This window comes from Ylistrum balloti, unplaced genomic scaffold (assembly GCF_031769215.1).
Source record: "Ylistrum balloti isolate Yb309-2 unplaced genomic scaffold, AGI_CSIRO_Ybal_v1 Utg370344, whole genome shotgun sequence".
NCBI lineage: Eukaryota > Metazoa > Mollusca > Bivalvia > Pectinida > Pectinidae > Ylistrum > Ylistrum balloti.
The window spans coordinates 1561505-1587355 of NW_026782247.1; the positions used below are offsets into that span (position 1 = coordinate 1561505).

The following is a 25851-nucleotide window of genomic DNA, read 5'->3' on the forward strand; positions in this document are numbered from 1 at the left end:
GAAGAAAAGTTTTTTTTGTTTTTGTTTTTTTCAGCTTGAAATAAATCGAGGTGAGGACATGTGTTCCTACTACTGTCTGTGCGCAATCACATACTGCTGCGATAAAATGTGGAGCAAGCAGTGTTACATTTAGTTTTGTATGCCCATTGCGACCCAATGCCTTCAATCTGAATGCTTCATTTCTAAATATATATACATCAAACAACATTAAACAAGTTTGACCATGACAATACGTCCAGCATGATTGTGTCTTAGGGTTCAAAGTTCATTATGACCTTTTAAAGAATACCATTAACCCGTTAGGTGATGAAACTTTAGTAATTTAATTTCATAAGGAAGCGGTAGATCCATGTTCAACAGTTCCAAGGTCATATCCATGCTTATTTGACGTTTTTGTTTCATTAAAGCGAAACGAGCTATTAACTCATATTATTGACTATTGCAAGCCCGAAAAGAATAGCGAGCGGGGTACTACTTTGAGATCAGGTCAATTGTAGCCCAGATGTCTAAGTGAAAGGTGAGTGCGTTACCACTGCACCACCCGACCACCATATTAAACAAATCAAACTAAGCTAAACATAGTGGAAATTAATAAGCCGACATGCGTTCAACTATGCTCACGTAGATATTGTTCGATAGAAAATCTAACTGTATGTGTTTAATCCTTCTTTTCTACGTTATTTCTGACATCTGGTTCAAACAATGTGATGATAATTACTCTAATAAAGTGCATTTAAATGCAATCCTTAAGAGTTTCAAACAAGTAAGGCCACAGTTCCTATACACAACACAGGACATATTCATAAAATACAGTATTTTTGTCTCGGTAATGAATATGCAAGGATAAAAAACTTGCATGTGGCTCACACTTCGAAGTAGACTAGCCTAATGCTGTGAAGATTTAAGACCTGAAACAGACTACTTACTCATAAATCAGCTGATATGCAGATTGGTTACTAACTAGTCATAACTAAATTCGCACCCGGCAGATTAAGAATAGAGATCATGGCAGCGGACATAAACTTTCCTGTAGTCTTTATCATCCTGTATCGTCTGAACCATGTGTTATGAGTGTACTCATCAGCTATCGATATCTGGTAATGAAATCTTGGTATTGGGAACACGTCCTTGAATAATGAATCAATGGCGACACGTCATTACCATATGTTGAGGAACAATGATCTAAGGTCGAGGTAAGAAACCAATGTAGAATCGCTTGTCATTTACTTGGTTTTATATTATTAAATGCTATATGGGGTCGCGATGGCCAAGTGGTTAATGGGTTTGACCTTCGTTTGTACTGGCTCATCTCTTAGTCGTGGGTCCAGGGCTTATGTGGGAGGGTTGCCAAGGACTGGCCGAAGGTCAATGGTTTTTCTTCGCGGACTTCTGCTTTCCCCGTCACCCAAACCTGGCACGTCCTTAACTGACAGTGGCTGTAAATAGGACGCAAATCAGCAGCATATATCTGATAACTTTAGAAAAAGTCAAACGTATATGATTATCCTAAACTGTAACACTATTCGAATAAATCAAAGAGAGGGATACTAGATTTTTCCCGTAGGTATAATAAAAGAAAATCCTTCCACGAAACTCAACGAGCAATATCGTCGACTAACAATGGGTTCACTGTTTCGATGTTTGCTTTGTGTACGAAATACGCTCCAGAATAATTCACAAAAATGTTTTTGTAACAATAACAAAAAAGTATTTATTAGATATACAGGATGACAGAAATTCGTTTTTTCAGGAGAGAATGTTCCAGATTTGTCCAAGAATCTTCGAACTCCATATATCACGAATTCGACTTATCTAAAAACCCTATGTTCCAGGTCGTTTTATACTATTTCCTCTTCATACTGTTGTCGCCGAATCATTTTATTTTTGTCCTTACGTAAGCTTGTGTCTGGAAGAAAAATTCACAAAATGGAAAATATATCAAGTCTGTCGCCAACACATGAAACAGAGTTCCTTTAGTTTTCTTGTTCCAGCTCACATCTTTTATAAATCTATTAGAATAGTAGCGACATTATTACAATATGTTTAGATCGTGACATTTTACAACACGCTACTGAATGTGTTTTTATTACTGTGTCATGGGCACTTTCCCTCATTTGGCATTTAGCTGAGTGTTCGCCCTTGTGATGAAAGCTTCGTGTCCTGTCCCCGGTCGAAATATATTGGGGTCTGTACAACTGGTAGTTACATGCTACTTAAGACTCAGCATTGCGGTAGTGTGACTACTGGCGTGTACCCTTCTGGATGCCTTCAGCAGCATCTTAAAGTGTGGTAGCACAAGGAGGCTTACACAAAATGTATCGCAGCCTTCAACAGGCGAACGGCCACTCAACATACGTACGCACATCGCATCACTCGGAAATTATCACATAGATTATACGGACGTAACATTAAATACATAACAAAACCGAACACATAACTTTGCCTCACTTGTTTGGCCATTAGTTGAGTGTTTGTACCTGTGATCAAGGCTTTGGGTTTTGTCCCTTGATCGACAGTTTCTACTTCCTACTCAAAATTGCGGTAGTGTAACGTTTGGTTTGCCCAGTTTAAGTACAATATGACTTGATGGGTTGTCCTGCTGGTGTCTTCGGTATTATACTTTAGTGTACAATGTAGTACATTGAATTAATACCAATCCAGTATCATCACTTCAGCTCTGTCACATGAAGACTTGTGCGAACGTATCACAGCTTCCAGAGAGCGTGCGCAATAAATACATGCACTCAATTAACATACATCGCGAGGTCGTCCTTAGATTACTATAGATGTTAACGGGATGTTGAGAGATATAAAACAAGTCACTTAATACATCATCTGAATCGTATGTGGCTTTGTTAGCCCTTACTGTGATAATTATCTTTGATTGAACACGGTTGTCTAGCGTAAGATCGGAATATTAACAACTCGTCAAAATATGTTTGATATACTGAATGCACGGTATTCATGTTACACGATACCGTTTGTCAGTGCAACACGGCATTCCAAGCAATTTTTAAGCGTCTGGCAGTGGTCCCTTCTTGGAGGGTTTATAATGAAACAATAAGAACAAATAAGATGCCCATCAAATTCGCGCGTCAGTTAGCATTAGTGTCAGATTTGTCCAAACCAGAAGTCAAAATACTTATTGATCACATGAGAATGATAGGCCTATTATCTTCGTCGTGTCGAAAGATAAAATCAGGCCTAAAAGGACCGTACTAATCGTTAGTTGGGAATTAGTTGAATCGGACAACTGCTTAGCTATCACGTTTTTAAATATCAAGACACGAATTTGACCCCAGCTGACAAGAGTGTTGTCCGCTCACGTAAGGTAACATGTCAATCAACTGATAGCGCAAGATCGCAAATATCATTCCGACCAATACAGTAACCTTGTTGGTACCAACTATTCTGTTATTAATGTGATGTGTAAATGAACAAGATCAATGACGGCAGAAGTCAAACATAACGAAAACCGAAGCATGCTGATATTTCTCGTGTCATATTTAACATCTCGTCTTTTTGCTTTGTTGCATGCGAAAGGACGCCAGACGAAAAAGGAATTAAATAACGTCATTTCTGAAACACCCACACCCGCCGAGATTATCAGGAAGATAAATAATTCTCGCCCTACTTAAGACCTTCAAAGACTCAATCACAAGTCATTCAACTGCATGAGAATATTAATCGATGAATTTCAATACCAGATATATATTTTATTAATCATAAAATGATGTAACACAGCAAGAAGCTGATTGAAAACGTAAAAACGACATCATCCTTCCGAAAGGAAACCCCAGTTATTTCCTATTGGTGAATACCGCTATGGCCTAGTAGTACGAGGACCACGACTTCAAACGACCGTCGCAGATGCAAGAACATTTAACCAAGAACGACTAGAGATGAGCAGGCTTCTAAGCGGGGCGCGCACCTGGCTGTGACGAACTTTCCCGTCAGATTGTCTACAAAGGTTATTGTATGGTTGAGCAAATAATTTCCATGGTGCTCGCGGCGTAGTCGAGAGAAACAATCATTTCTGTAAATATACTTTAACGGTTTTACGAAGGAACTCTGGTTCGCACTAAATTACTCGATTACTAAACACAGACACTGTTAAACAAATGCTTATGATTTGATTACGGACATTGTGTGTCACAAGTTTATTTGGAATTCTTAACATCTTCACTTCGTACAAGGTCTTATGACGACAGCGTCCAGAGACAACGGAATTGTTTGAAGTTCAAAGAAACACCAATAGCTATAAACATTTATTACCAAGCAACGACTGTTCTTTATGAGATGTGTGACGCCTCCATAATTGTATGACCCAAAGCAAGGTGTATAATGCTTGAGATACCACGTTTGGTTGGAACTCAAGCCAATGCTATTCCACTCGTCTTTCATTGTACTTTTCCAAAATGGTCAACGCTTATTAGGATGCAACAAATTAAAGACGTTTGTGTTTCCCTTAGGGGTTGAACAAGCTTTGTCCTCTTTCCCATATTCGAGTTTCTTGTCTTATTGAAACAAAGGGATAATGTACATCTCATTCTGTAATATGCTCACCAAGGCTTCCGACTCTGTCAATAGGCGGATATCAATCGGTGTCTTCGGGAGATAAAGCCCTAGGGTCAAATAAAGGTCATTTTGCATGTGTAATTTTGTAAGCACGGTGGCACTTGAATGTTATCAAAATCATAGACGTGTCATTTTATGATTTCAGCTGTTAAGAAAATATCGAATGTTAAACGAAACAAAATCAATAATAAAATTGGGAACGTCTAGAGATATTCTTATCTATGTTTTTTTTAAAGTTTTTACAGTTGCTTTCGATATAGCATTATATTTCTTTCCCTCTGCTCGTCTGCCAGACAGAAGGTAAAGGTTATTTTTGTGCATCCATATATCCGTCTGGCTTAGAAATTTCAAGGCATTTTACGTGCACCAGCACATGGGAAAATGTATTTAGAATTTCATTATTGAGAGACCAACGGCAGAGAAAACAAAATAATTGTTTGTAATAGACCAGCTCATAAAAGATTTATCGTTTTATTCTTTCCACATAAACTACATTTTCAAATTACTGCTAATTGTACTCCAAATCACCATTGTATATTCTCAATTTTTGTCCATTTTTTGAAACTGTCAGAAATGATATCATCCAAACTAAACAAAAGAATTGTATTCCTCTTTTGCATTAAACATCATTTGGGCCCGACCTTCCTTCTCATTAGACGGTTAAACCAATGTGCAGAATTTAGACCTTGTCTTATCTTATGCTTGAGAAAAGCTGGACTTTTAAATAGTGTTGGCTTGAAAGACGTCCGCAGTGATTATTGCGAATGATGCTGACTTTTGAAGCCGGCTACCACATTCTCGTAGAGCTTTTAGTTAGAAATCCGTTTTTTTATTGTATATATTTCTTTGATGATGTAAGAATGCATTTAATGTTATTTTGACATCTGATGTTTTGGAATCATTACCTTGATGTAACTTTTGTTTATCAGTAAATGACATTGTCATATAACATTACCTCCACATGTCAAACTACAAGGTGGGTTTACTAGTTATTGAAAGCACGTGACGTGATGCAAATGCGACTCACTCTCTACGATGATGTTAAACTATATATAACCAGTTCTATTAGCGTACAATTAACTTTTTTTAACATTTATTTACATATTATGTTCCAAGGAGGAAATTTTCGAGGAAACAGATAGATGCCGTCCGTGACGGAGATTAACATTATACACATTTATTTCGACCTTTTCCTTCATTGATAATTTCCAACGAAGCTGTATGATAAGCATGATGATTTCAATATCTCTATTTTGAATTTTCCATTTCTGGATAGCAATAACCAAAGGAATGTTCTCATTATCACGGATTTCGTGCAAGAAAACGTTATTTGTGGGGAAAACTCGTGAAAGTGTGAAGATAGTCACTGTGATCCCAATAAGAAATGTTCTTTTTCTATGTGCTATATTAACCTGGATGTGTTTGATGATCGATAGTTTGCCTTTTGGTTCCGTTGATTCTATACATTGTTTTTATTTGCAAACTTACTTGGATTGATCAAGATTAACATGGCTGGTGTCGTCGATGAAGCAAAAGACGTTTACTCTTGCGGAACACCTGGTCTAATTCTCCAGTTCACATTTTGCCCGTTTTGTTGAATTTGAGATTATGATCATGTTGGCAGGTTGTTTTATTTATTTATTTTCAATTTTAAGCAAGAATCTTGGTGTATGCATATGTCATAACAACATGATTAGCATGTTTATTGCCCTTTATTGAAATTTCGTGTGAGGAGAAGGTACTAAGTTGCCTCTAAACTCGGATATTGGAACTTAGTTTATGCATTCATCATACAAAGACTATATGTAGTGTATAATATACATGGCCGCAAACCCCCTCATTTAATGTTAAGATTTCGTGTCCTAAAAGGTTGTTTTCTGGGAGAGTTCATCAGATTCAGTGATACTCTTGTTGTTGTCTTTTGAATGTCTTAGAATGCGAATAAAACAGACAATTAGCTGCTTGATGTACAATATACAAGGTTAAATATCCTTTTGATACTTGCGTAACATTTTTGGTTGGTTGGTTGGTTGTTCCATGTACAATCGTTGTAAAGGTAATTTAATTTGCAATTGAAACAAAATCATTTAAGTATACAGAAAACAACCAGGCGTTTGACATTCTTAATCAAAAGTATATTTACGCAAGCTGCAATTGAAAAACTAAGCATCAGTATTAAATATGTCAAATTATGATAGTGTAACGAAATTGGTTAAACATGTAAACATGTAATACTTGCAATGTCACTACTCTCGTACTGAAAGAAATGACACGAAAAGAACCAGAGAAATGGAAAATAAATATGTTATAAACGGTATTAATCATTAAGATGCACAAAAACATCACAGGTCTGCCGGGTATGTTTATCTATATAGAAATGCTTCTCCTATATATCAACCTTTGTTACTTACATGCTAAGTAATCTCATTCAACGTCAGCCCTATATCAGTACATGTGTTTTCAATAACATAGTGGAACATCTGACGTGATCTTCCGCTACCTTTGATTATATTCCGTAACTATGAGCAATTTTTCTATGTGTTAATGCTAACCAAAGTGAAAGATGATACAATATAAATTTGTTTTACCAAAGAAAATGAGATCGCACCGACTTGACATCATCGGTGATTGACAGAAGACGTGTTCCAATTCAATCTTCATCACCTACGCGCGTTTCCCTGGAATAAATACGGTATTTTCGTATGCTAGCACGCGGATCCCTAACTCGATGTTATGGATTAAGATTAAGCTACCAAAGCATGTGAATGCTTGTGGAGACATGTCCCCTCTTTGTTGGAGGTGACAGATTTACAGATTCTTGACCTTTTGTCTACAATTAAACGAATAGGATATGAAGTGCTGTATACGGATTGTACTTCAACGTTATACGAAATAATCCATGCATGGTTGTGATATCGATACCATTGTTGAGAAAGGGATGTAATGCGTTAGTATTGTACAAACTGTTGCTGTAGATATCGATAGCAAAAGCTTCGAACTTCATTCCTTAAACTGCTATTTGACATACCTTTACCACTGGTATTAAATGAATGACGTTAAAAACTGCGCGGCAAAATAATCTCTTCATCCTAACGAATTTGCCTTAATGCAATTGAAAGCAATTGAGGTCTTTCGCTTTTTTTTTGACAGCCCATCAACTCATTTAATTCGTTTAGGGCCACACAGTAATATTTAATCTTTAAAAACATTGGTAGTAATCACATTATTGAAAGGATAGAAGCATATCACATTGCATCAGTCAGTCAACCGAACGATATGCTCAGCTTTTCTGGCAAACTTGCACTTCACATGCGTTTGACCTTTTTAACGTCAAATACGAAACGAACTGAAATGTTTAACTTGTTTACATTAACGCGTTAAAATGCTAATGGGTCATAAAACATGATATGATATGTATGCGTAATGGGATTACACACCTGTATTGATACTCGTCTTAATTGTCCAGCAACAACACGGTCATCTTTGGAAAAAGTTCAAATAGTGTAATAGCATGTTGCAAAAACACAACCACAAGCAAATACCTTGGTGAGCTTTGTCTGCTTGGGCAGGGGAGGGGGGTGGGGACGGTGGTGAGTGTGAGGAGTGGAGCTTCCTTGCTTTAAGTTTAGCCAGGGTAATTTGAATACGATACGAGATACGAAATCAACGGAGGATTAGGCTACTAGGAAGTTCGGCGAATTTAGTTCCGGGTTTAGTCTACTAATGAAGACAGAATATGCTGTATATTAGTTACGGTCCTTTCTACATCATATACTGACATGTAATCATTATGGTTTGGAATTCGTTTTGTAACCGTATTAAAATCAGTAAAGCTATGAATTCCATCAGGATTTAATCTTGCATCTTTTTACTTTTTTGTAGAAACACGAATATTTGTAACCATTATTTGCATTTAGAAATATCAAATCATCAATAGATATACAGAATATAATTGTTATATGTTAATTTGTGTTTGTTCGTGTTTCTTAATCCCATCACACGCATGATAAAACATAAAACGACAACGATTCTGTTTCTTATTTCATTTTGATAATTTCATGCATTTCTTCCTGTTTCCTGATCAACCATTTTGATGGGAAATGGTACAAATATCTTGTATGATATTATGTGTAAAATATTTTGTTGAATTGTCTATTATACCGATAAAACGATGTATTGTATTTGTTAAATCCAGATCAATGGAAATTCGTCACGTTCTCTTTGGGAATATTTAAATTGTTATCATCAAGGTTTATAAATACACGGGAAAAGTTTAATGCTTATAACCTTCATCAGCCGAAATACACGGTATCGTCCCGGATTTCTGTGCTGCCTTTACTTAAGATATTGCAATTCAACCTGTGGCCGCTCTCTCTGATTAACCATTGCTGCCGGCTTCTCTGTTCTCAGCCTACGCTTTAACAAAAGCACTGCTCTACTCGTATAAAATACAATATCAGCTGTATGATGTGACTCGAATCTTAATACAGGTGAATGCGGGAATCCTAAGGCGGTACAGTGTTTAACTCCAATTATAGCTTCGCGTGGTCTTGTATTTATAAAAAAAATCATAATGCCCCTGAATGATAAAAACCCAATTACAATATTGATTGCGATAATTGAGAACATCATATATAATAAATTACTTACAGGTGTGTTCTCTATTCTTGATAACTCACGAACACTTACACGTTCATTGGATTTTTTATGTGTAAGAAATCAAAGCCAAATCGACTCCGAGACAATTTCAATCCTAACAATGATACACACATAAGCAACAGATACATACACTGTACTTGATCTGTTATCTCAAAACGTAAATTTAACTCCTTCTGGTGACATAGCTCAAAGTCGTTCTTTTCTCTCCTTCTGCACATTCTTTCAAAGACATGCTTAGATATTAGAAATGATTTGTTTGTGTTTTATAAACACGGAATAAAAGCTGAGAATGCATTTTATTTAGTGACAACAAAATCAGTGCGGAGGACTTTCCACACAATAATTAATGAACGATTGTTAAACAAAATTTTGAAAAGTGCTTCGAAATGTGAAATTCATAATAGATAAAATGGCTTAACAAGCGACATAGCAACGATGAGGATATAGCGTGCCAGCCCTGAAATCAAGACTGACGCTAATGACCTGTGTCATTGATGTCGGACGTTACATATTTGTATAGCACATGTGATGGCTGGCATTCGGAGATAATTAGAAACCAATTACATTGTGATGATTTTGCCAAAAATTTCTATTCTAGAACAGTTTTTTTTTTCTATTATGTATATTAGACAGGCGACATATGATATTTAGATACAAGATATCAGGTAATTAATTGTGGTGGTTGATAACGGTATTGGTTTCCTGTGGTGCGTGTAACAAAAACGTATGTCTCAGATAGGATGAAAAATAATATGTAGACTTGATAACATGTTCCGCCATCATTATCGTTAGGAAGTTAATCACCATCCCGTTATTTTCTTGTGACGTCACTGATTAGTTCCTTACCATCGATTAACGGCATGGCAATAGGTGCAATGGAAAATTAATTAGTTCATTGAAACTGCGCTTTCATGCTCTTCCACTCACGGATAATTGACATTTTTCAACATTTTTATACATTTATAATGTTTAGCTGTATCTGTAACACTAGCGTCTTGTCTCTCTACAAAATGCCACTTTTACAGACACTCTAATGATAAGCATGCCTCAGCTCTGGCATGATTGACAACTTCCTGTCATGTTTCGCTCTTCGTTATCATTAAATCTTAAGATATGTCATTTTAGCTTTGTACGTTAAGCTGTGTTGTCATGACGACAAATTATTGTTTACAAATTGGAAGTCAAGTCAAAATGACAAAGCTCACAAGATCCTCTCTACCCTTTCGACTAAACTTCACCGCCTAGCATTTATCTTTTTTTTTTAAACTTAACGTGAAGTTAACGATGGAGTTTCTTAGAATATTTTATTACATTTAATTTTTTAAAACAAAAAAATGGAAAATAAAACAAAAAATAAACACATTTTTAAATAGGAATGTTGACTTTTTTGTCGCAAGATAGATCCGAATAAGTAAATAATTTGTTACAGAACATCTTTTGTTTGTTAGTGATTAGTAAACAATACTTACACCGCAATCAGGCGGGTTCGTGTTGTACCATAAGCGTCCAGGAAAATCCCAAGTGGTAAAAGAAGTCCATGTCGAATGATCATTACAATTGCATTCACTATCTCTAGTCGTTCTTCTTGTTCGTCACAGAAATATCTAGAGTCATTGAGAGGAAAGGAGTCATACATTTCATACATTGGTTCCGAGGGTGATGGTGTTGTTGTACGCCATTTTTTTCTCGGGCGGCACTTCCGGCGGGCTTTGTTTTTGTTAATATTTGTTCGTATTATCGGCGTCTCTAGCTCGGTAAGCATATCCGTATTTAAAACTGAGTTTGGTAAAATCTCTGGATTTTCATCTTCTAGTGTTATATTACATAGATCTAAAAAATAACGGTCTCTACGAAGAGTAACAGACAGCCATGGCCATCCGAAAACAATCCCGGTGAAGAATAAGCACTCCATCATAGCCCAAATCAGTGTCAGATGGCGCTTGTTGAATGAACAGTGGACCATCGTGAATGCACGTGTGACAACTAACCGCGACACTAAAATAAGATAAGTAGTTACTGACGTATAACCTTAAGTTGTATATGGAAACTTATACTATTTGTTAATGAAATGTATACGTGCTCTAAAATTTGAACAAAAAATTTAACTGCTATACCGAGAGGTTTTCACTCTCTATCATACCAAATAATTATCCCGTATCTTCCAGTATGTGCTAATCACAATCCTGTCCGAACCGCGCGTAACAGAGCTCCAGAATGTTGTAGAGCACGGCTTCCACTGTCTATTGTCTAAGTCGTAGCTGATTCGATTGATATTTGCGTTGTGTCTAATAGACACTCCAACGGGCGCCTGGTTACTAAACGTCACACGAAAGCACGGAGGAGTGACCAAAACAGCACGCCTAATATCATCACTAGTTACTGGTGTGTGAGAGTTTATCCTAAGGCTTTATAACAACCTTATTCTGAACACATTCACAAAAGTGGTTTCACTATAATATGTTGATAAGATGTTTTCTTATAAACGTGAAAAAATTTTTTTTTAAAGTCCGTTAGAATGAAAAAACAGGTTCCTTACTCATGTAAAATGTATTGCCTATATAAAAATGTATTTCAGAATTGCTGAGAGCATTCCGGAAAGATTCCAGACTCGGTGTCAGGAAGATTTATATTTTTGCCTGGGATAAACCGACAATAAATATAGTATTTATTGTGACAAAAGAGTGCATCGTGTCATCCGTCCATTAACAGATGTCTCGTGACAAGGATTAAACTGATATTTAGCTGGTGATGATTGCACCACACGGAGAGATTGGTCGGTGACAGAAATGATTAACCATACGGAAAAGATGACGTTTTTATTGTATAAATCATTATTAGTAAAAGTAGATAAAAGATAGTTCTTTTATGTACTGATAAATACTGTATTTTAATCGTTACGCAATCAGAACCTCGTAGTAAATGTCATAATAGTTAGTAATTTTGATAATCAAGTTCGTTCAAATTGTACAGACTATATATGACAAACTTCCAAACGTACTGCCATTGAGAGGCGTCTTAGCTGTACAGAACGACTATTCAACGAGTCGGTCCATGTCAGTCTCCATACGAGTGATCAATTTGTTTATACAATTATTATTAGAGCTCGAAGAACAACCTTATCACCCATACTTGACATTTTGAACATATTTCTTTTCTGTTTGATGACCTTCCCTTTTAAATGTCATGTTTCACTAAACAGTCGTTATTATGATTTTCCTACATGTTAGTCATCTCTGGATTTTGATATTTCAAGGCTTTATCATCATTGTCCAACCTGAAAGTAGTGAAACAGCTGCATGATGCATTTTAGTTCATTCTGTTACTATAAATAGACTGTATGAAAGTCTAGATATTCATTGCGATTTTGTGGCCAGAGGGTTCCAACTGGAACTTTGCTAATGACCAAGCTAATGATTCTTTCACGGAATAGTTCTGATACACTGTAACACTGGTAAAATGTTCACATTATGCTTATCAAACCCTTTTGATATTTTTTCATTAACATAATACAATCATCCTCACATTAGACCTTTCTATGGAACGACGTAATCATTAATCGACCTTGAATTCTTCACTAACACACACACACACACACAAATCAACCTCAGAATCCTACAACAGGCAACCATTGAAACATCTCGTAGTCGGAAACACTGGGCGGAAAGACGTTTTCAGCATCCATAATGAAAAAAAGGACGCGGGAGTTCTTCTTTTGAATGTCCTTTTTATCAATTCATGTTGTAAATCCTTTCATTTCTTCATTATCCTAACTCCCAATGTTGCATAATTCATATTGTAGAAAATATTTTCACTGTCGATGAAATCTGGTTGCATGATTTTATAGACTGTGGATAAGGTAAAAACATATGATCATTCTCATTCACCATTCTCTGTCAAGATGTCGGCGTTGTGTATTTTTTCCAATGTCCATATGACTTATAACTCTGTGTGAGACAAACGAAAAAAAAAAAACCTGTAGTGAGAGATGACCCTTGACGCCCACTTCGCATTACTGATGGTAATCAATTATCTGTTACCAACGGATGCCTCTGGGACTGATATATTTGGTCGGTTTATGAAGGTGTCCTCATTTAAAGAGTTAGGGAAATGCATAGAATTCCTCGACACAAACCAGCTCGCCGCTGCCAACCTTAATAAGGCAACACATTTCATAATCAGCCTCAATCAGTGCCTAAAAACCCATACTAATAAGTGAATTATTCGTCACTTCTACGATACCGTGGATTTGTAGATAAATAATAATAACCTTCCTAATGCTGGAAATTGCGATCAAATGAAGAGTGTATTTAAAGCATATGATATTGTTTTGAGAAGAATTGATATCAAAGATGTATCCTGCATACATAGATTTTGATTGATTTTTATAACTTGGGAAATGAACAAAATGTGAAGGCCGATGAGGAAGGGGTTCGGTTAAGGCCAGTTATATTGTACTAACAAAAGGAAGTCCAAACGTATCAATCGAATCTCAAATTCGATTCAAATTTGATTAGAGTAAGAATATGCGAGATTACATGGTCATTGATTGGTGTAAACCGTCAGACGCTTGTTACGATAAACACATTATGATACATCAAACGGAAAGATGTTTGAAAGAGAGATACAAACAATCCGTGCATTACTGTGCTGATCAACTGTAACCAGCTAGAGTATGGATAGAAAAGCACGTCATTTTTTTCTTATCCGTTTCATCTGTTGTCGGTATAAGTGTTCATACTTTTGTCTTTGTGTTTCTAGTGCAAAGATTTTAAACCAATTTCTGGATGGTATGTACAAACCATCCATAATTCGACGTTCAGTTGTAAATCATCAGAAACATTGTGGTATATGTTAAGCTTATTATAAGAAAGTCTCAATCAATGCGGAGAGTGCTAAATCGTATATAAAAGAAAATATCTATATCCTTACAAAATTCAACAAGTCGACGAAATTATGACAAAATAAGAACAAAAAATATTTAAATGAAGGGCCGAGAAAAAAAAGACAGAAAAAAATAATAATAATAAGATCAGATGAACAGAAGTTCTGATAACCGGTAGACTTTTATTGACATTACCACTCTGAAGAAAATGTTCTGAAATATAGAATAAGACCAGGTGTTCTGGAATGGTAACTATCAGCTGCTTTATCGGTGACATCCGCTATGGAGACCCTCCGAGTAGGTAATTCACATTCTCATATGAAAACAGGTTTAACAACAACGGAACCACCAGGCAAACTAACACGTATAAAACATATCCAGCTTCATACCCTAAGGAATTGAATATTTCTCGATAAAATCACTATGCCCGTAAAACTTTTGCATAATCTTCAACAACCTACCTGCATCTCTCGAAGCCCTGTTGTCTGTGAGTTGTCTACATCTTGCAGTATAAGTCTCTAGGCGGGATATCTCTATGATACTATCTAGTCTGTGATTCCGAAAGAGGTCATAGGACGTCTGACTAATGTAAATATTATAGTTCTCCTGTCAGACACCAGACAATGATTTTTATGCCGTCCCCACCGATAAGGAATAATGTTATCTTTGTAATAATTCACAAATTGATTTGTGAACCATTTAATGTGCAGATCTATTGAGAACATTGCCCTCATCGAGAAGGACGGAAGAACTATACTTTATATAATTGTATCTATTTATTATCCAACACTTACTTATCTACTATTGAGTTATTGAACATTTCTCTCATTACTGGTAAACACGCTCTGTTGAGGGACTTTTTATCTACAATTCAAATTTCACCAGTTTTTATCTAAATAACAAGGTTTGATTTCCTTCCCTGTTTTGATATGTGCATCATATTTTTCCTGATTGATTTCCACACTTCCTGACCCTTGTACTCCAATGAGATCTAGTTGTTCGAAACAGCCGTATGATTCAGTCTTATCTTTATTTTCGTATGTGTATTTGTTTTGTGTTTTTGGTCAATCATTTGAAGTTAACATGCAAATGCGTTTGTGATTGACGTTTGAAATGGTTCTAATGAATTCGTGATGAACGAACACGTGTTATGGCTGTGATGCGGTTCGTTTGATCACCGCAGTATATAACGAAAAATCTAAATAAATTAAACGCCAACAGGAAAAACACTTAGGAAGATAGAATCGGTGGGGAAAGTGAAACTGCAACGGCTTTACAGTATGACAACAGAACATATTTTATCTCTTCGCATACACGCGTTCCTCAGAGGGCTCATTTTAAGTCGACTCTGACAATCGTTTGTAGAAAATTGTACAAAAGCCACACAAGTGAATTGCAACTTCGATATAGATTCAGAATTATATACCGTAGAGACAAATAATGAATAGAACTTAAATACAGCTGTTTCGTTCATCTAGGATGCTAAAGGCATAAGATTAAAAACCTGTGAGGCTATAAGGGAACTCAAAATTGATCGAGAAAAATGTACAAAAAAAATGAGATTAAGAGGTGTACTAAGGTTAAGACTAAAAACTAATTAGTTTGTAATCATCGACAAATTTACATTTCAAAACACCGTAGATTTTTTATATGATAAACGGAATGATATGACAATGAACAAATCTGGCAAATAAAATATCAATATAAGTCTCAAGAATATTTTACTTTGTTTTACTCTGTGTCTCCTGAATGTGATAATATTTTACTCTGAGTCTCCTGAACCTGATAATGTTTAACTCTGAGTCTGATAATGTTTAACTCTGAGTCTGATAATGTTTTACTCTGAGTCTGATAATGTTTTACTCTGAGTCTCCTGAATCTGATAATGTTTAACTCTGAGTCTCCTGAATCTGATAATGGTTTACTCTGAGTCTCCTGAATCTGATAATGTTTTACTCTGAGTCTCCTGAATCTGATAATGTTTTACTCAGAGTCTCCTGAATCTGATAATGTTTTACTCTGAGTCTCCTGAATCTGATAATGTTTTACTCTGAGTCTCCTGAATCTGATAATGTTTTACTCTGAGTCTCCTGAATCTGATAATGTTTTACTCTGAGTCTCCTGAATCTGATAATGTTTTACTCTGAGTCTCCTGAATCTGATAATGTTTTACTCTGAGTCTCCTGAATCTGATAATGGTTTACTCTGAGTCTCCTGAATCTGATAATGTTTTACTCTGAGACTCCTGAATCTGATAATGTTTTACTCTGAGTCTCCTGAATCTGGTAATGGTTGACTCTGTCTCCTGGATCTGATAATGTTTTACTCTGAGACTCCTGAATCTGATAATGTTTTACTCTGAGTCTCCTGAATCTGATAATGTTTTACTCTGAGTCTCCTGAATCTGATAATGGTTTACTCTGAGTCTCCTGAATCTGATAATGTTTTACTCTGAGTCTCCTGAATCTGATAATGTTTTACTCTGAGTCTCCTGAATCTGATAATGTTTTACTCTGAGTCTCCTGAATCTGATAATGTTTTACTCTGAGTCTCCTGAATCTGATAATGTTTTACTCTGAGTCTCCTGAATCTGATAATGTTTTACTCTGTCTCCTGAATCTGATAATGTTTTACTCTGAGTCTCCTGAATCTGATAATGTTTTACTCAGAGTCTCCTGGATCTGATAATGTTTTACACTGAGTCTCCTGAATCTGATAATGTTTTACTCAGAGTCTCCTGAATCTGATAATGGTTTACTCTGAGTCTAATAATGTTTTAATTTGTGTCTGATAATGTTTTACTCTGAGTCTCCTGAATCTGATAATGGTTTACTTTGAATCTGATAATGGTTTACTCTGAATCTGATAATGTTTTACTCTGAGTCTCCTGAATCTGATAATGTTTTACTCTGAGTCTCCTGAATCTGATAATGTTTTACTCTGAGTCTCCTGAATCTGATAATGTTTTACTCTGTCTCCTGAATCTGATAATGTTTTACTCTGTCTCCTGAATCTGATAATGTTTTACTCTGTCTCCTGAATCTGATAATGTTTTACTCTGTCTCCTGAATCTGATAATGTTTTACTTTGAATCTGATAATGTTTTACTCTGAGTCTCCTGAATCTGATAATGTTTTACTCTGAGTCTCCTGAATCTGATAATGTTTTACTCTGAGTCTCCTGAATCTGATAATGTTTTACTCTGAGTCTCCTGAATCTGATAATGTTTTACTCTGAGTCTCCTGAATCTGATAATGTTTTAATGTTTTACTCTCCTGAATCTGATAATGTTTTACTCTGAGTCTCCTGAATCTGATAATGTTTTACTCTGAGTCTCCTGAATCTGATAATGGTTTACTCTGAGTCTAATAATGTTTTACTCTGTCTCCTGAATCTGATAATGTTTGACACTGAGTCTCCTGAATCTGATAATGGTTTACTCTGAGTCTCCTGAATCTGATAATGTTTTACTCAGAGTCTCCTGAATCTGATAATGGTTTACTGAGTCTCCTGAATCTGATAATGTCTCCTGAATCTGTTTTATAATGATAATGTTTTACTCTGTCTCCTGAATCTGATAATGTTTTACTCTGTCTCCTGAATCTGATAATGTTTTACTTTGAATCTGATAATGTTTTACTCTGTCTCCTGAATCTGATAATGCTTTACTTTGAATCTGATAATGTTTTACTCTGTCTCCTGAATCTGATAATGAGGTTTAATGATATGATAATGTAGTAATGATCATGTACTCTGATCTGTAATCTGATAATGTTTTATGAATCTGATAATGATTTATTGACTCTGAATCTGATAAGATATGTTATGAATCTGATAATGTTTTACTCTGAGTCTCCTGAATCTGATAATGTTTTACTCAATCTGATAATGTTTTATCTGAATCTGATAAATCTGTTTTAGTCTCCTGAATGATTATGATATATTGTCTCCTGAATCATGTGAATCTGATAATGTTGATAATGTTTTACTGAATCTGATAATGTTTTATGCTGATATAATGGATCTGATAAAGTCTCTGAATCTGATAATGTTTTACTCTGAGTCTCCTGAATGATTATGATATGTTTTATATCATGTCAGATATGTTATCTGATAATGTTTTATGCTGATATAATGGATCTGATAATGTCAGAGTCTCTGAATCTGATAATGATTATGATATATTGATCATGTGAGATATGAATCTGATAATGAATGATGCTGATATAATGTTTTATCAAGTCAGATCTGTAATCATGAATGATTATGATATATTGATCATGTCAGATATGTTATGATGAATGATGCTGATATAAGGATCAAGTCAGATCTGTAATCATGAATGATTATGATATATTGATCATGTCAGATATGATGAATGATGCTGATATAAGGATCAAGTCAGATCTGTAATCATGAATGATTATGATATATTGATCATGTGAGATATGTTATGATGAATGATGCTGATATAAGGATCAAGTCAGATCTGTAATCATGAATGATTATGATATATTGATCATGTCAGATATGTTATGATGAATGATGCTGATATAAGGATCAAGTCAGATCTGTAATAATGAACGATTCTAATATATATCTTAGATATATCTGTACATGTTTAATTTCTAATTGTTAATCGATAATATACCAAAGTTACTTTAATAACATTTGCCGAAAGCGACCATTAGTGCTGTGTGACGGACTGTATTAACAACTTAAGAAGAAGCCGTGCTGTACAAGGAATAGCATTACTATGTCTCGACGAAATCAAAATACAAAGGTTTCTTTTCCGTTGGTAGCACACTGATAAAACAGGATATTGACCTGTTTCATAGTATTATATTCTTTTTTTGATAAATCGGACGACAATACTGTATTTTATTGCCTAGAAATAAAATCTAAACCAAGGATAGTTGGAATATGTTATCGACATAAGGCGTCCCCGTTTCTCTTATTGGTAACACAACATTAATCTTCTCCACTTACGTAAGTTTAATTTACACAATGCACTGTACATGTGAGCGCATCAGGTCTGGCCTCTTGGTTTACTTTGCTTCATAGTTCATGTTGAAAGAAAGATAATTGGACTCTCCATTTAGGTAATATACTATAATATCTATGCCGGATGAGTCTTGAGTACTTGAATATTCTTACATTCATTTATAATGGCGAAACTGTCATCAGATGTTGTCCAATGTGGAGAGTTAATGGCAAACCCAATCGTCGGTCTAGCAGGTGCTTCATATATGTTTATGTGACAGTTCCTTTTATCTTCCATTCTCACCCACCAATAGACAGATATTTAAGAGCCGATTAGCCTTTTAAACTCTAATAATCTGAGCTGGTGTTGCGACAATAGAACGATGGACGAGGATATCTAAACACGTTATTGATTTTCTCCTTCAATATAACCCATTTTGTATTATGGAGATGGCTAATGTTGAGATAATGAGCATGCCTTATGTTTGATGTGTAGAGTCTGTTATGTTGAATATCTACATTATAGCACTCTTGTTTTCATAAAACTGTACATCCTAAAGATGAAGGAGGTTGACAAATTCCATATAAAAGGATCGGGAGGAAACCAATTTAGATATATCGTATTCAGGTCTAGTGTTTTAGAGTGAATGTTGGTAGGGGATGGGGATGGGGGGTGTTCGTTTGACGCAAAGATAGTTTATTTGAAAACTTTGATTCCCTGATACACTGCCGATATAATGATCTATGTTTCACTCTACCACACTTCGCTGTCACTCTCTGTCTCTATTTACGAATTGTATATGGTATCTTATTTCAGAACCGTTTTCTCTTCCATGTAAATTAACCATTGCGAAAATGTCCTGCATGTATGGTTCAAGTCATCGTTAGAGAAAGCTAAACTCAATCTCTGTTCTCTTCATCCTAACATCTAGCGTTTGTGCTTTGACGCCGCCCCCCTTCTCTTCAACCTAACACCTCGTGTTTGTGCTTTGCCTCTGTCCCCTTTCTCTTCAACCCAACACCTCGTGTTTGTGCTTTGCCCCTGTCCCTTCTATTCAACCTAACACCTCGTGTTCGTGCTTTGCCTCTGTCCCCTTTCTCTATCTTCAACCCAACACCTCGTGTTTGTGCTTTGCCTCTGTCTCCCCTTTCTCTTCAACCCAACACCTCGTGTTTGTGCTTTGCCCCTGTCCCTTCTATTCAACCTAACACCTCGTGTTTGTGCTTTGCCTCTGTCCCCTTTCTCTTCAACCCAAAACCTCGTGTTTGTGCTTTGCCTCTGTCCCCTTTCTCTTCAACCTAACACCTCGTGTTTATGCTTTGTCCCTGTCCCTTCTCTTCAACCCAACATCTAGTGTTTGGTCTGTGACTCTGCCCCTCTTTTCTTTATCCTAACACCACGTGTTTTGGCTTTGAATCTGTCTCTGTTTGCGTCATCCAATACCTTGTTTTAGAGGTTTGACTTTATCCCTCTCCACTAATTGATGTGGTTACTGGATTCATCCCTATAACAAGACAAACTGAAATGTGTATTCAACGCTTGACGCTGCAATCTTAATGAATCATTTTTATGCTGTTGTCAGTTGGTGAAAAAGGCCACTGTTCAAATCAAGTGTGATGACACTACATGTGTCCTTTATTATGTATACCAATATTATATATATATATATATTGAATTGTGTTTTGTTGAAATTAATAACTTCTTTCTATTATACCTCCCTTAGGGATGATTAGACGCTTAATGTTGTCCATTTAAGTCAATGGTTTATCATTGTACTTATATTATAAAATGTAGACCTAATATTGATCTTCAAGCTGATTAAGATATACCATAATAAATACTTTGCCGAAGAACACTGCAGAGCGCTTCTCCCAAGTTCACTTTCCTCATCTTATCCCCTTGTGTGCATTTCAAGAGTGGAAGTTGGATAAGTGAGTTTTATATAGTTTCTGCAACATTGATATTGACAATATAAACTATGACCTTGTCCACTAACTTTCTATTCCGTTGTGCGATATGAAATGTTGTTGATATATTAGTATTTCATGTTGTGTTTATATAAACACTTAAAACACAGACATACTGGAAAGGCCATTTATCAGACTCAAAAATACGATATAGACACAATGGCTTTTTACATGATATGATCTTGACTTTTGAACAAAGCTCATAAGGTCAAATCTATTCAAAATACCAATTAAAATTGCATGTCTATAAATTAAAAAACCTGCGTTGGCCACATTTCTACTACACATCATTAGAGCTTTATATTTTTTGCTTTTACACTGATCGTAAGGTCATTTTGCAGGCACCTGCTGTCTCGCAGCTGACACATAACTGCGTTGGTCCTAAGGGGTCCAGGAAATAAAGCGTCCTTGAGAGCAAAAAGTTTTAGTTGACAACATTAACACATAGCTGAACACGTTTAGCATGTACTTATTATTTTTCAAACTTAATGAATCAAGATTGCTGAAAACATCTTCTGTTTATGTTGATGCTAGGAAAACATCCTTTGTTTATGTTGATGCTAGGAAAACATCCTCTGTTTATGTTGCTGCTATGAAAACATCCTTTGTTTATGTTGATGCTAGGAAAACATCCTCTGTTAATATTAATATTAGGCACCAAATATCTAAAGTTGATAATGAACCTTAACATAGGCTTGTAATGTAATTAAATACAAAGATTATTTGTTATTTTGCATGTAATAGGTTTTATTTTTGTCATAGAGACCATGCCACCGACATCGGACCACTTTATATTAGACAACTCGTGTACATTTATCATCTATTCAGTTTCTCCCCGAAGCAGAAACAAAAATGTAGCAATTGGAAATTTGTTTCAATTACCTATCGACCTCTTTTTCAAAAAAATGATCTTCAGACAGATGGAAGAATCAGGAAACACAACCATGCGCTTTTGAACCTGTTTCTTAACAGAATATTTGTATTGTGAATAAACGACAGTTCTGGGGTGTGGTGCTTAGTCAAACATCACTTCACGCTACAATGTATCCATTCTCGTGCAAATAACAAATGGATATATGAAACCTTAATAGTTGTTCTATATTCCTGGCAAGTTTGGAAATAAATATTTGCCAGGCTTCCCAAAGACTGAAAACGATGTTATCAGCTGAAACCTAGAACGAGTTACAATGTTCGGTAGGAAGGACATACATCACTATATATCTTCTTACCGATTACACGTGGACTAGGCCTATTAATCAGAGAACCTCTATGTATATATGGCATGATAAGCACTATTGCTAGCAATTTAATTTCATTAACTTTATGATATTCCTGATATATTTTATTTCGCGTAATTTTGTTAACAAAAAAAAAAAAAAAAAATCTGTGTACACCGTTCAGGAAAAGGTTTCGATTATTGATTCCTAAAAGTCAGGATCATTTACGAACGTGGTGAAGGAAAGTTAGGGCCAGAAAAACATAACTGACCTGCGGCCAGTACCTGACCACTGTTCTACGTAGGCCTTGAACCTGTCTAGTTCAAATATTACATGACATTTTCTTGTACTATGTGGGGTTCCCTGTTTCAGTCAAAAACATTAAGAAAATACCAACACGTCAACCTTATCATAAACCAACCTCAAATTCAATTAAACTAGGGCATTAAAAAAAGAAAGATTAACAAAGAGACTCTTGAAAAAGTTCCAGGAAAGTAAGACCAGGTGTTGTGGAGTAGTAAGCGTGTTCTAATTTATCGGCGACCTCGTAGCCATGTAAATCTTTGTCCATCCGGGTAAGTAATGCCACGTTCTCAAATACAACGATTTATATAACACACTAATGAGCAGAAAACACGTCAAGCTTCTTTCTGCACAAAGAAACAGAATCTCTAATTTTCATCAACTATGAAAACTTTGTATCACGAGATCGTCCGTAAGTTGACGACTTCTTGCATAAAAATCGTGGTTATCTATGGAATAGTTTGTAGAATAGAGTGGCGACAGGACCGTGCATAATGGGTATTTTATTAAAACAATTTACTATGTATATGTCGTTTTAATCTATTTATACAGATAAGCTGTGAATATTAACTAGACTCGTGTTTTTATACATTTTTTTATATTATGATTCTTAACCAAATACAAGAATAAAACTAAGTTTCTGTCCTATACGTATGTGATTCTGGGCGTTGCTTCCTTGCGAGGCAGTTCTGCACATAGCTTTCCTAGAGTGAAATAAAATCCGCCTGGGGTCGATTCTGCAACTCCGCAGATGTTTGTTGGTATGTCCCCTGCAATAACAGCAACCATTCAACCGATACTCTGCAGTAGAAACGATGATGCTGCGTTGCAACCATAAATGAGCCGATGCTTACATACTCTGCATCCATAGGTAATCCGATTACTCAACAACCACTCAACATTAACTCCTCTGCAAAAAAAAAAAAAAAAATAGATAAATAAAAATATTGCACAATACGATGTCGTTTGTACCTGTACGTAGCCTATAGTTTAACCTATACTACCTGATACGATAACACCAATCAGGGCCCCAAAAAGGCAGTGTTGTCCGTCGTAGTGTTATTCGCTGAAACTTGATCGTCTAGCAAAAGACAGGAATGATATTTCCAATAGACTGTGGTTCATTTGGGAAAGTGAATGAACACACCTTGGGTAGATAGGATTTAATCAAACATATCTAGTCTATGCGTGTCTAGCTTTTACCATTTAATTGAAGGACATCGATGTGCTAAGGCTCCTTTCTGATAAAGTCTATATTTTCACAGTGTTTTGGGTTACCTACTGATTTATGTGACCCTGTATGTAGAGCGAAGTTCAACCGAATAAAAGGCTGAATGCTGACACACTTATTTGCCTTTGGTTTTGTCATCACCCATATTGCCTTTTACTATCAGAAGTTTTTGACAGCAGTTGTCAAGTAATTCCTGGATTAGCCTGTTTAGTTACCAACTTGATGTGTTGATGTAAATGAAGACTATAATTGAACAGATGACTTTGTTCTGCTGTCATCACCAGGAAATATAGATCACAGACAATTTTGTTCATTAGAGATAACGAGGTCCATTGTAATGTACAGAAAGCTTCCAAGTTTAATATAGAGCATACCTTAATTTGGACAGGCATATTATTACACGTGGTTCATTAAATATCGAATACAAAGTAAACCAAACAACGCTTCTGGTCCTTTCTCTAGGACTGATTCTGGAAGCTGTTGTGAGGAAATTTAGAAAACGAGATAGACAGATAGAAATCGACTGACTTCAATAAGACTTTTAATATTTTGTATAATGTTGAAACAATAAGAAAATACCAACATGTCAACATAATCCTAATCTAAATCCAAATTCAGTAATACTTGGGAGAAAAATGAACAAACAAAAGATATAGCAGACATAAAACCAGATTGAATAAAAGATAAAGAAGTTTTATTTATCAAGTAATTAGTGGTCTATTACCATTAACACCCAATAAATTAATTTGTGATTGATCACGTATGTAAAAATACCTAATGGAGCTATGATTTAATGTTCTTTTTTTATTTTGGTTTTTGTTTGGGGGGTGCGATTTCTGTATTGTTTATAAAATCTTATCCTTTTGCGTCAAACACTCGATACGACTACAGTTCCAATACTTGCTTCAATCGGATTTATACATCTCATAATGATCGCTTATTCGGGGTTACATATATTGTGTGGTGTCTGTCTGTGAGAATGCAGATGTTGCGATGCCGAGAAAGAAGAAAAACATTTAAAAGCGCCACAAGGCTGATAATTCCGACATATGCATTCGCTGTATGTAGCCACATGATATCATTGTCATATACATTTTAGCAATAAGTACATTGGATCTTCCGTATTGCATCACAAGCCACAACCTTACTTGGATACGCTTAAAGCAAATCAAGATGACGGAGTTTGGTAATTTTCAGTCATGTACTTTTGTCAAAGTTTGCAGCTGTGCTGATGATTTAGAATCCTAGAAATGTCAAAAGACACAAGTGAAAGGGTAACATCCTAGCGATTGGCAATTAAGCACACCCAAGCCAATATAATTGTTATCAATTTCACTCTGAATTTATCGAAGCGTTTTTCCCGGGGAACTGAATTGAAAAGAACGTTCGTTATCTTCTAGATGAAATACTTCCTCTCACACATGTATAATTCTCTGAAGACTTGGCAAGGTATTTTTTCTTGTCCTTAGAAACCATAGATGAGACCCAAAATATAACTCCTGCGGCACATTCGTTTTGTACGTGACAACAATAAACAAGTTTTAAAATCCTAGTTAGTAAAGCTAATAAAGAAAATACTGTCATTTCTACAAAATCTTAATTCAAACTTGAATTCCGTGAAACTAGTACAAAATATGAGAAAAGGAAATATTTACACTACGATTGCTGGGAAAGGTTTCCGAAAAATAAGACAAAGTGACAAAGTTTAATCATCTTCATCTTCATCGACGACACCTGCCACGAAAATTTTAGCAAAAACAAGTAAGTAATGTCACGCCCCCAATTGAAAAATGTCAACAAAAAGAAAATCACTTGGTACACTTACAAGTACTACTTAAGCTAAAAGTGAGTGATGATAGTTGTGCAGAAAGAATGTCCTGATGGAACGAGGTTGTCTTTCACGTCCCCTGCGTCGGGGGTGGGAAGGTTGAGGAGGGGGGCAAATGTCATTATACATTTAACAATCATATTTATTGAAGAGCGGAGACCAGCATAGCCTTGCACTTGGTAGGCAATTTACTGTTAAACAT

The 25851-nt window shown here is 35.7% G+C and overlaps 1 protein-coding gene across 1 annotated transcript in view; it reads right to left on the reverse strand.

Annotated features, from left to right (window-relative positions):
* Window positions 1-11200, reverse strand: part of LOC132553666 (equilibrative nucleobase transporter 1-like) — a 43363-nt gene extending 32163 nt beyond the window's left edge. The window contains exon 1 of the mRNA XM_060217926.1: window positions 10707-11200. Coding sequence (XP_060073909.1) covers window positions 10707-11200 — 494 coding nt within the window. The remainder of the gene's footprint in view (window positions 1-10706) is intronic.
* Window positions 11201-25851: the final 14651 nt, after the last annotated feature.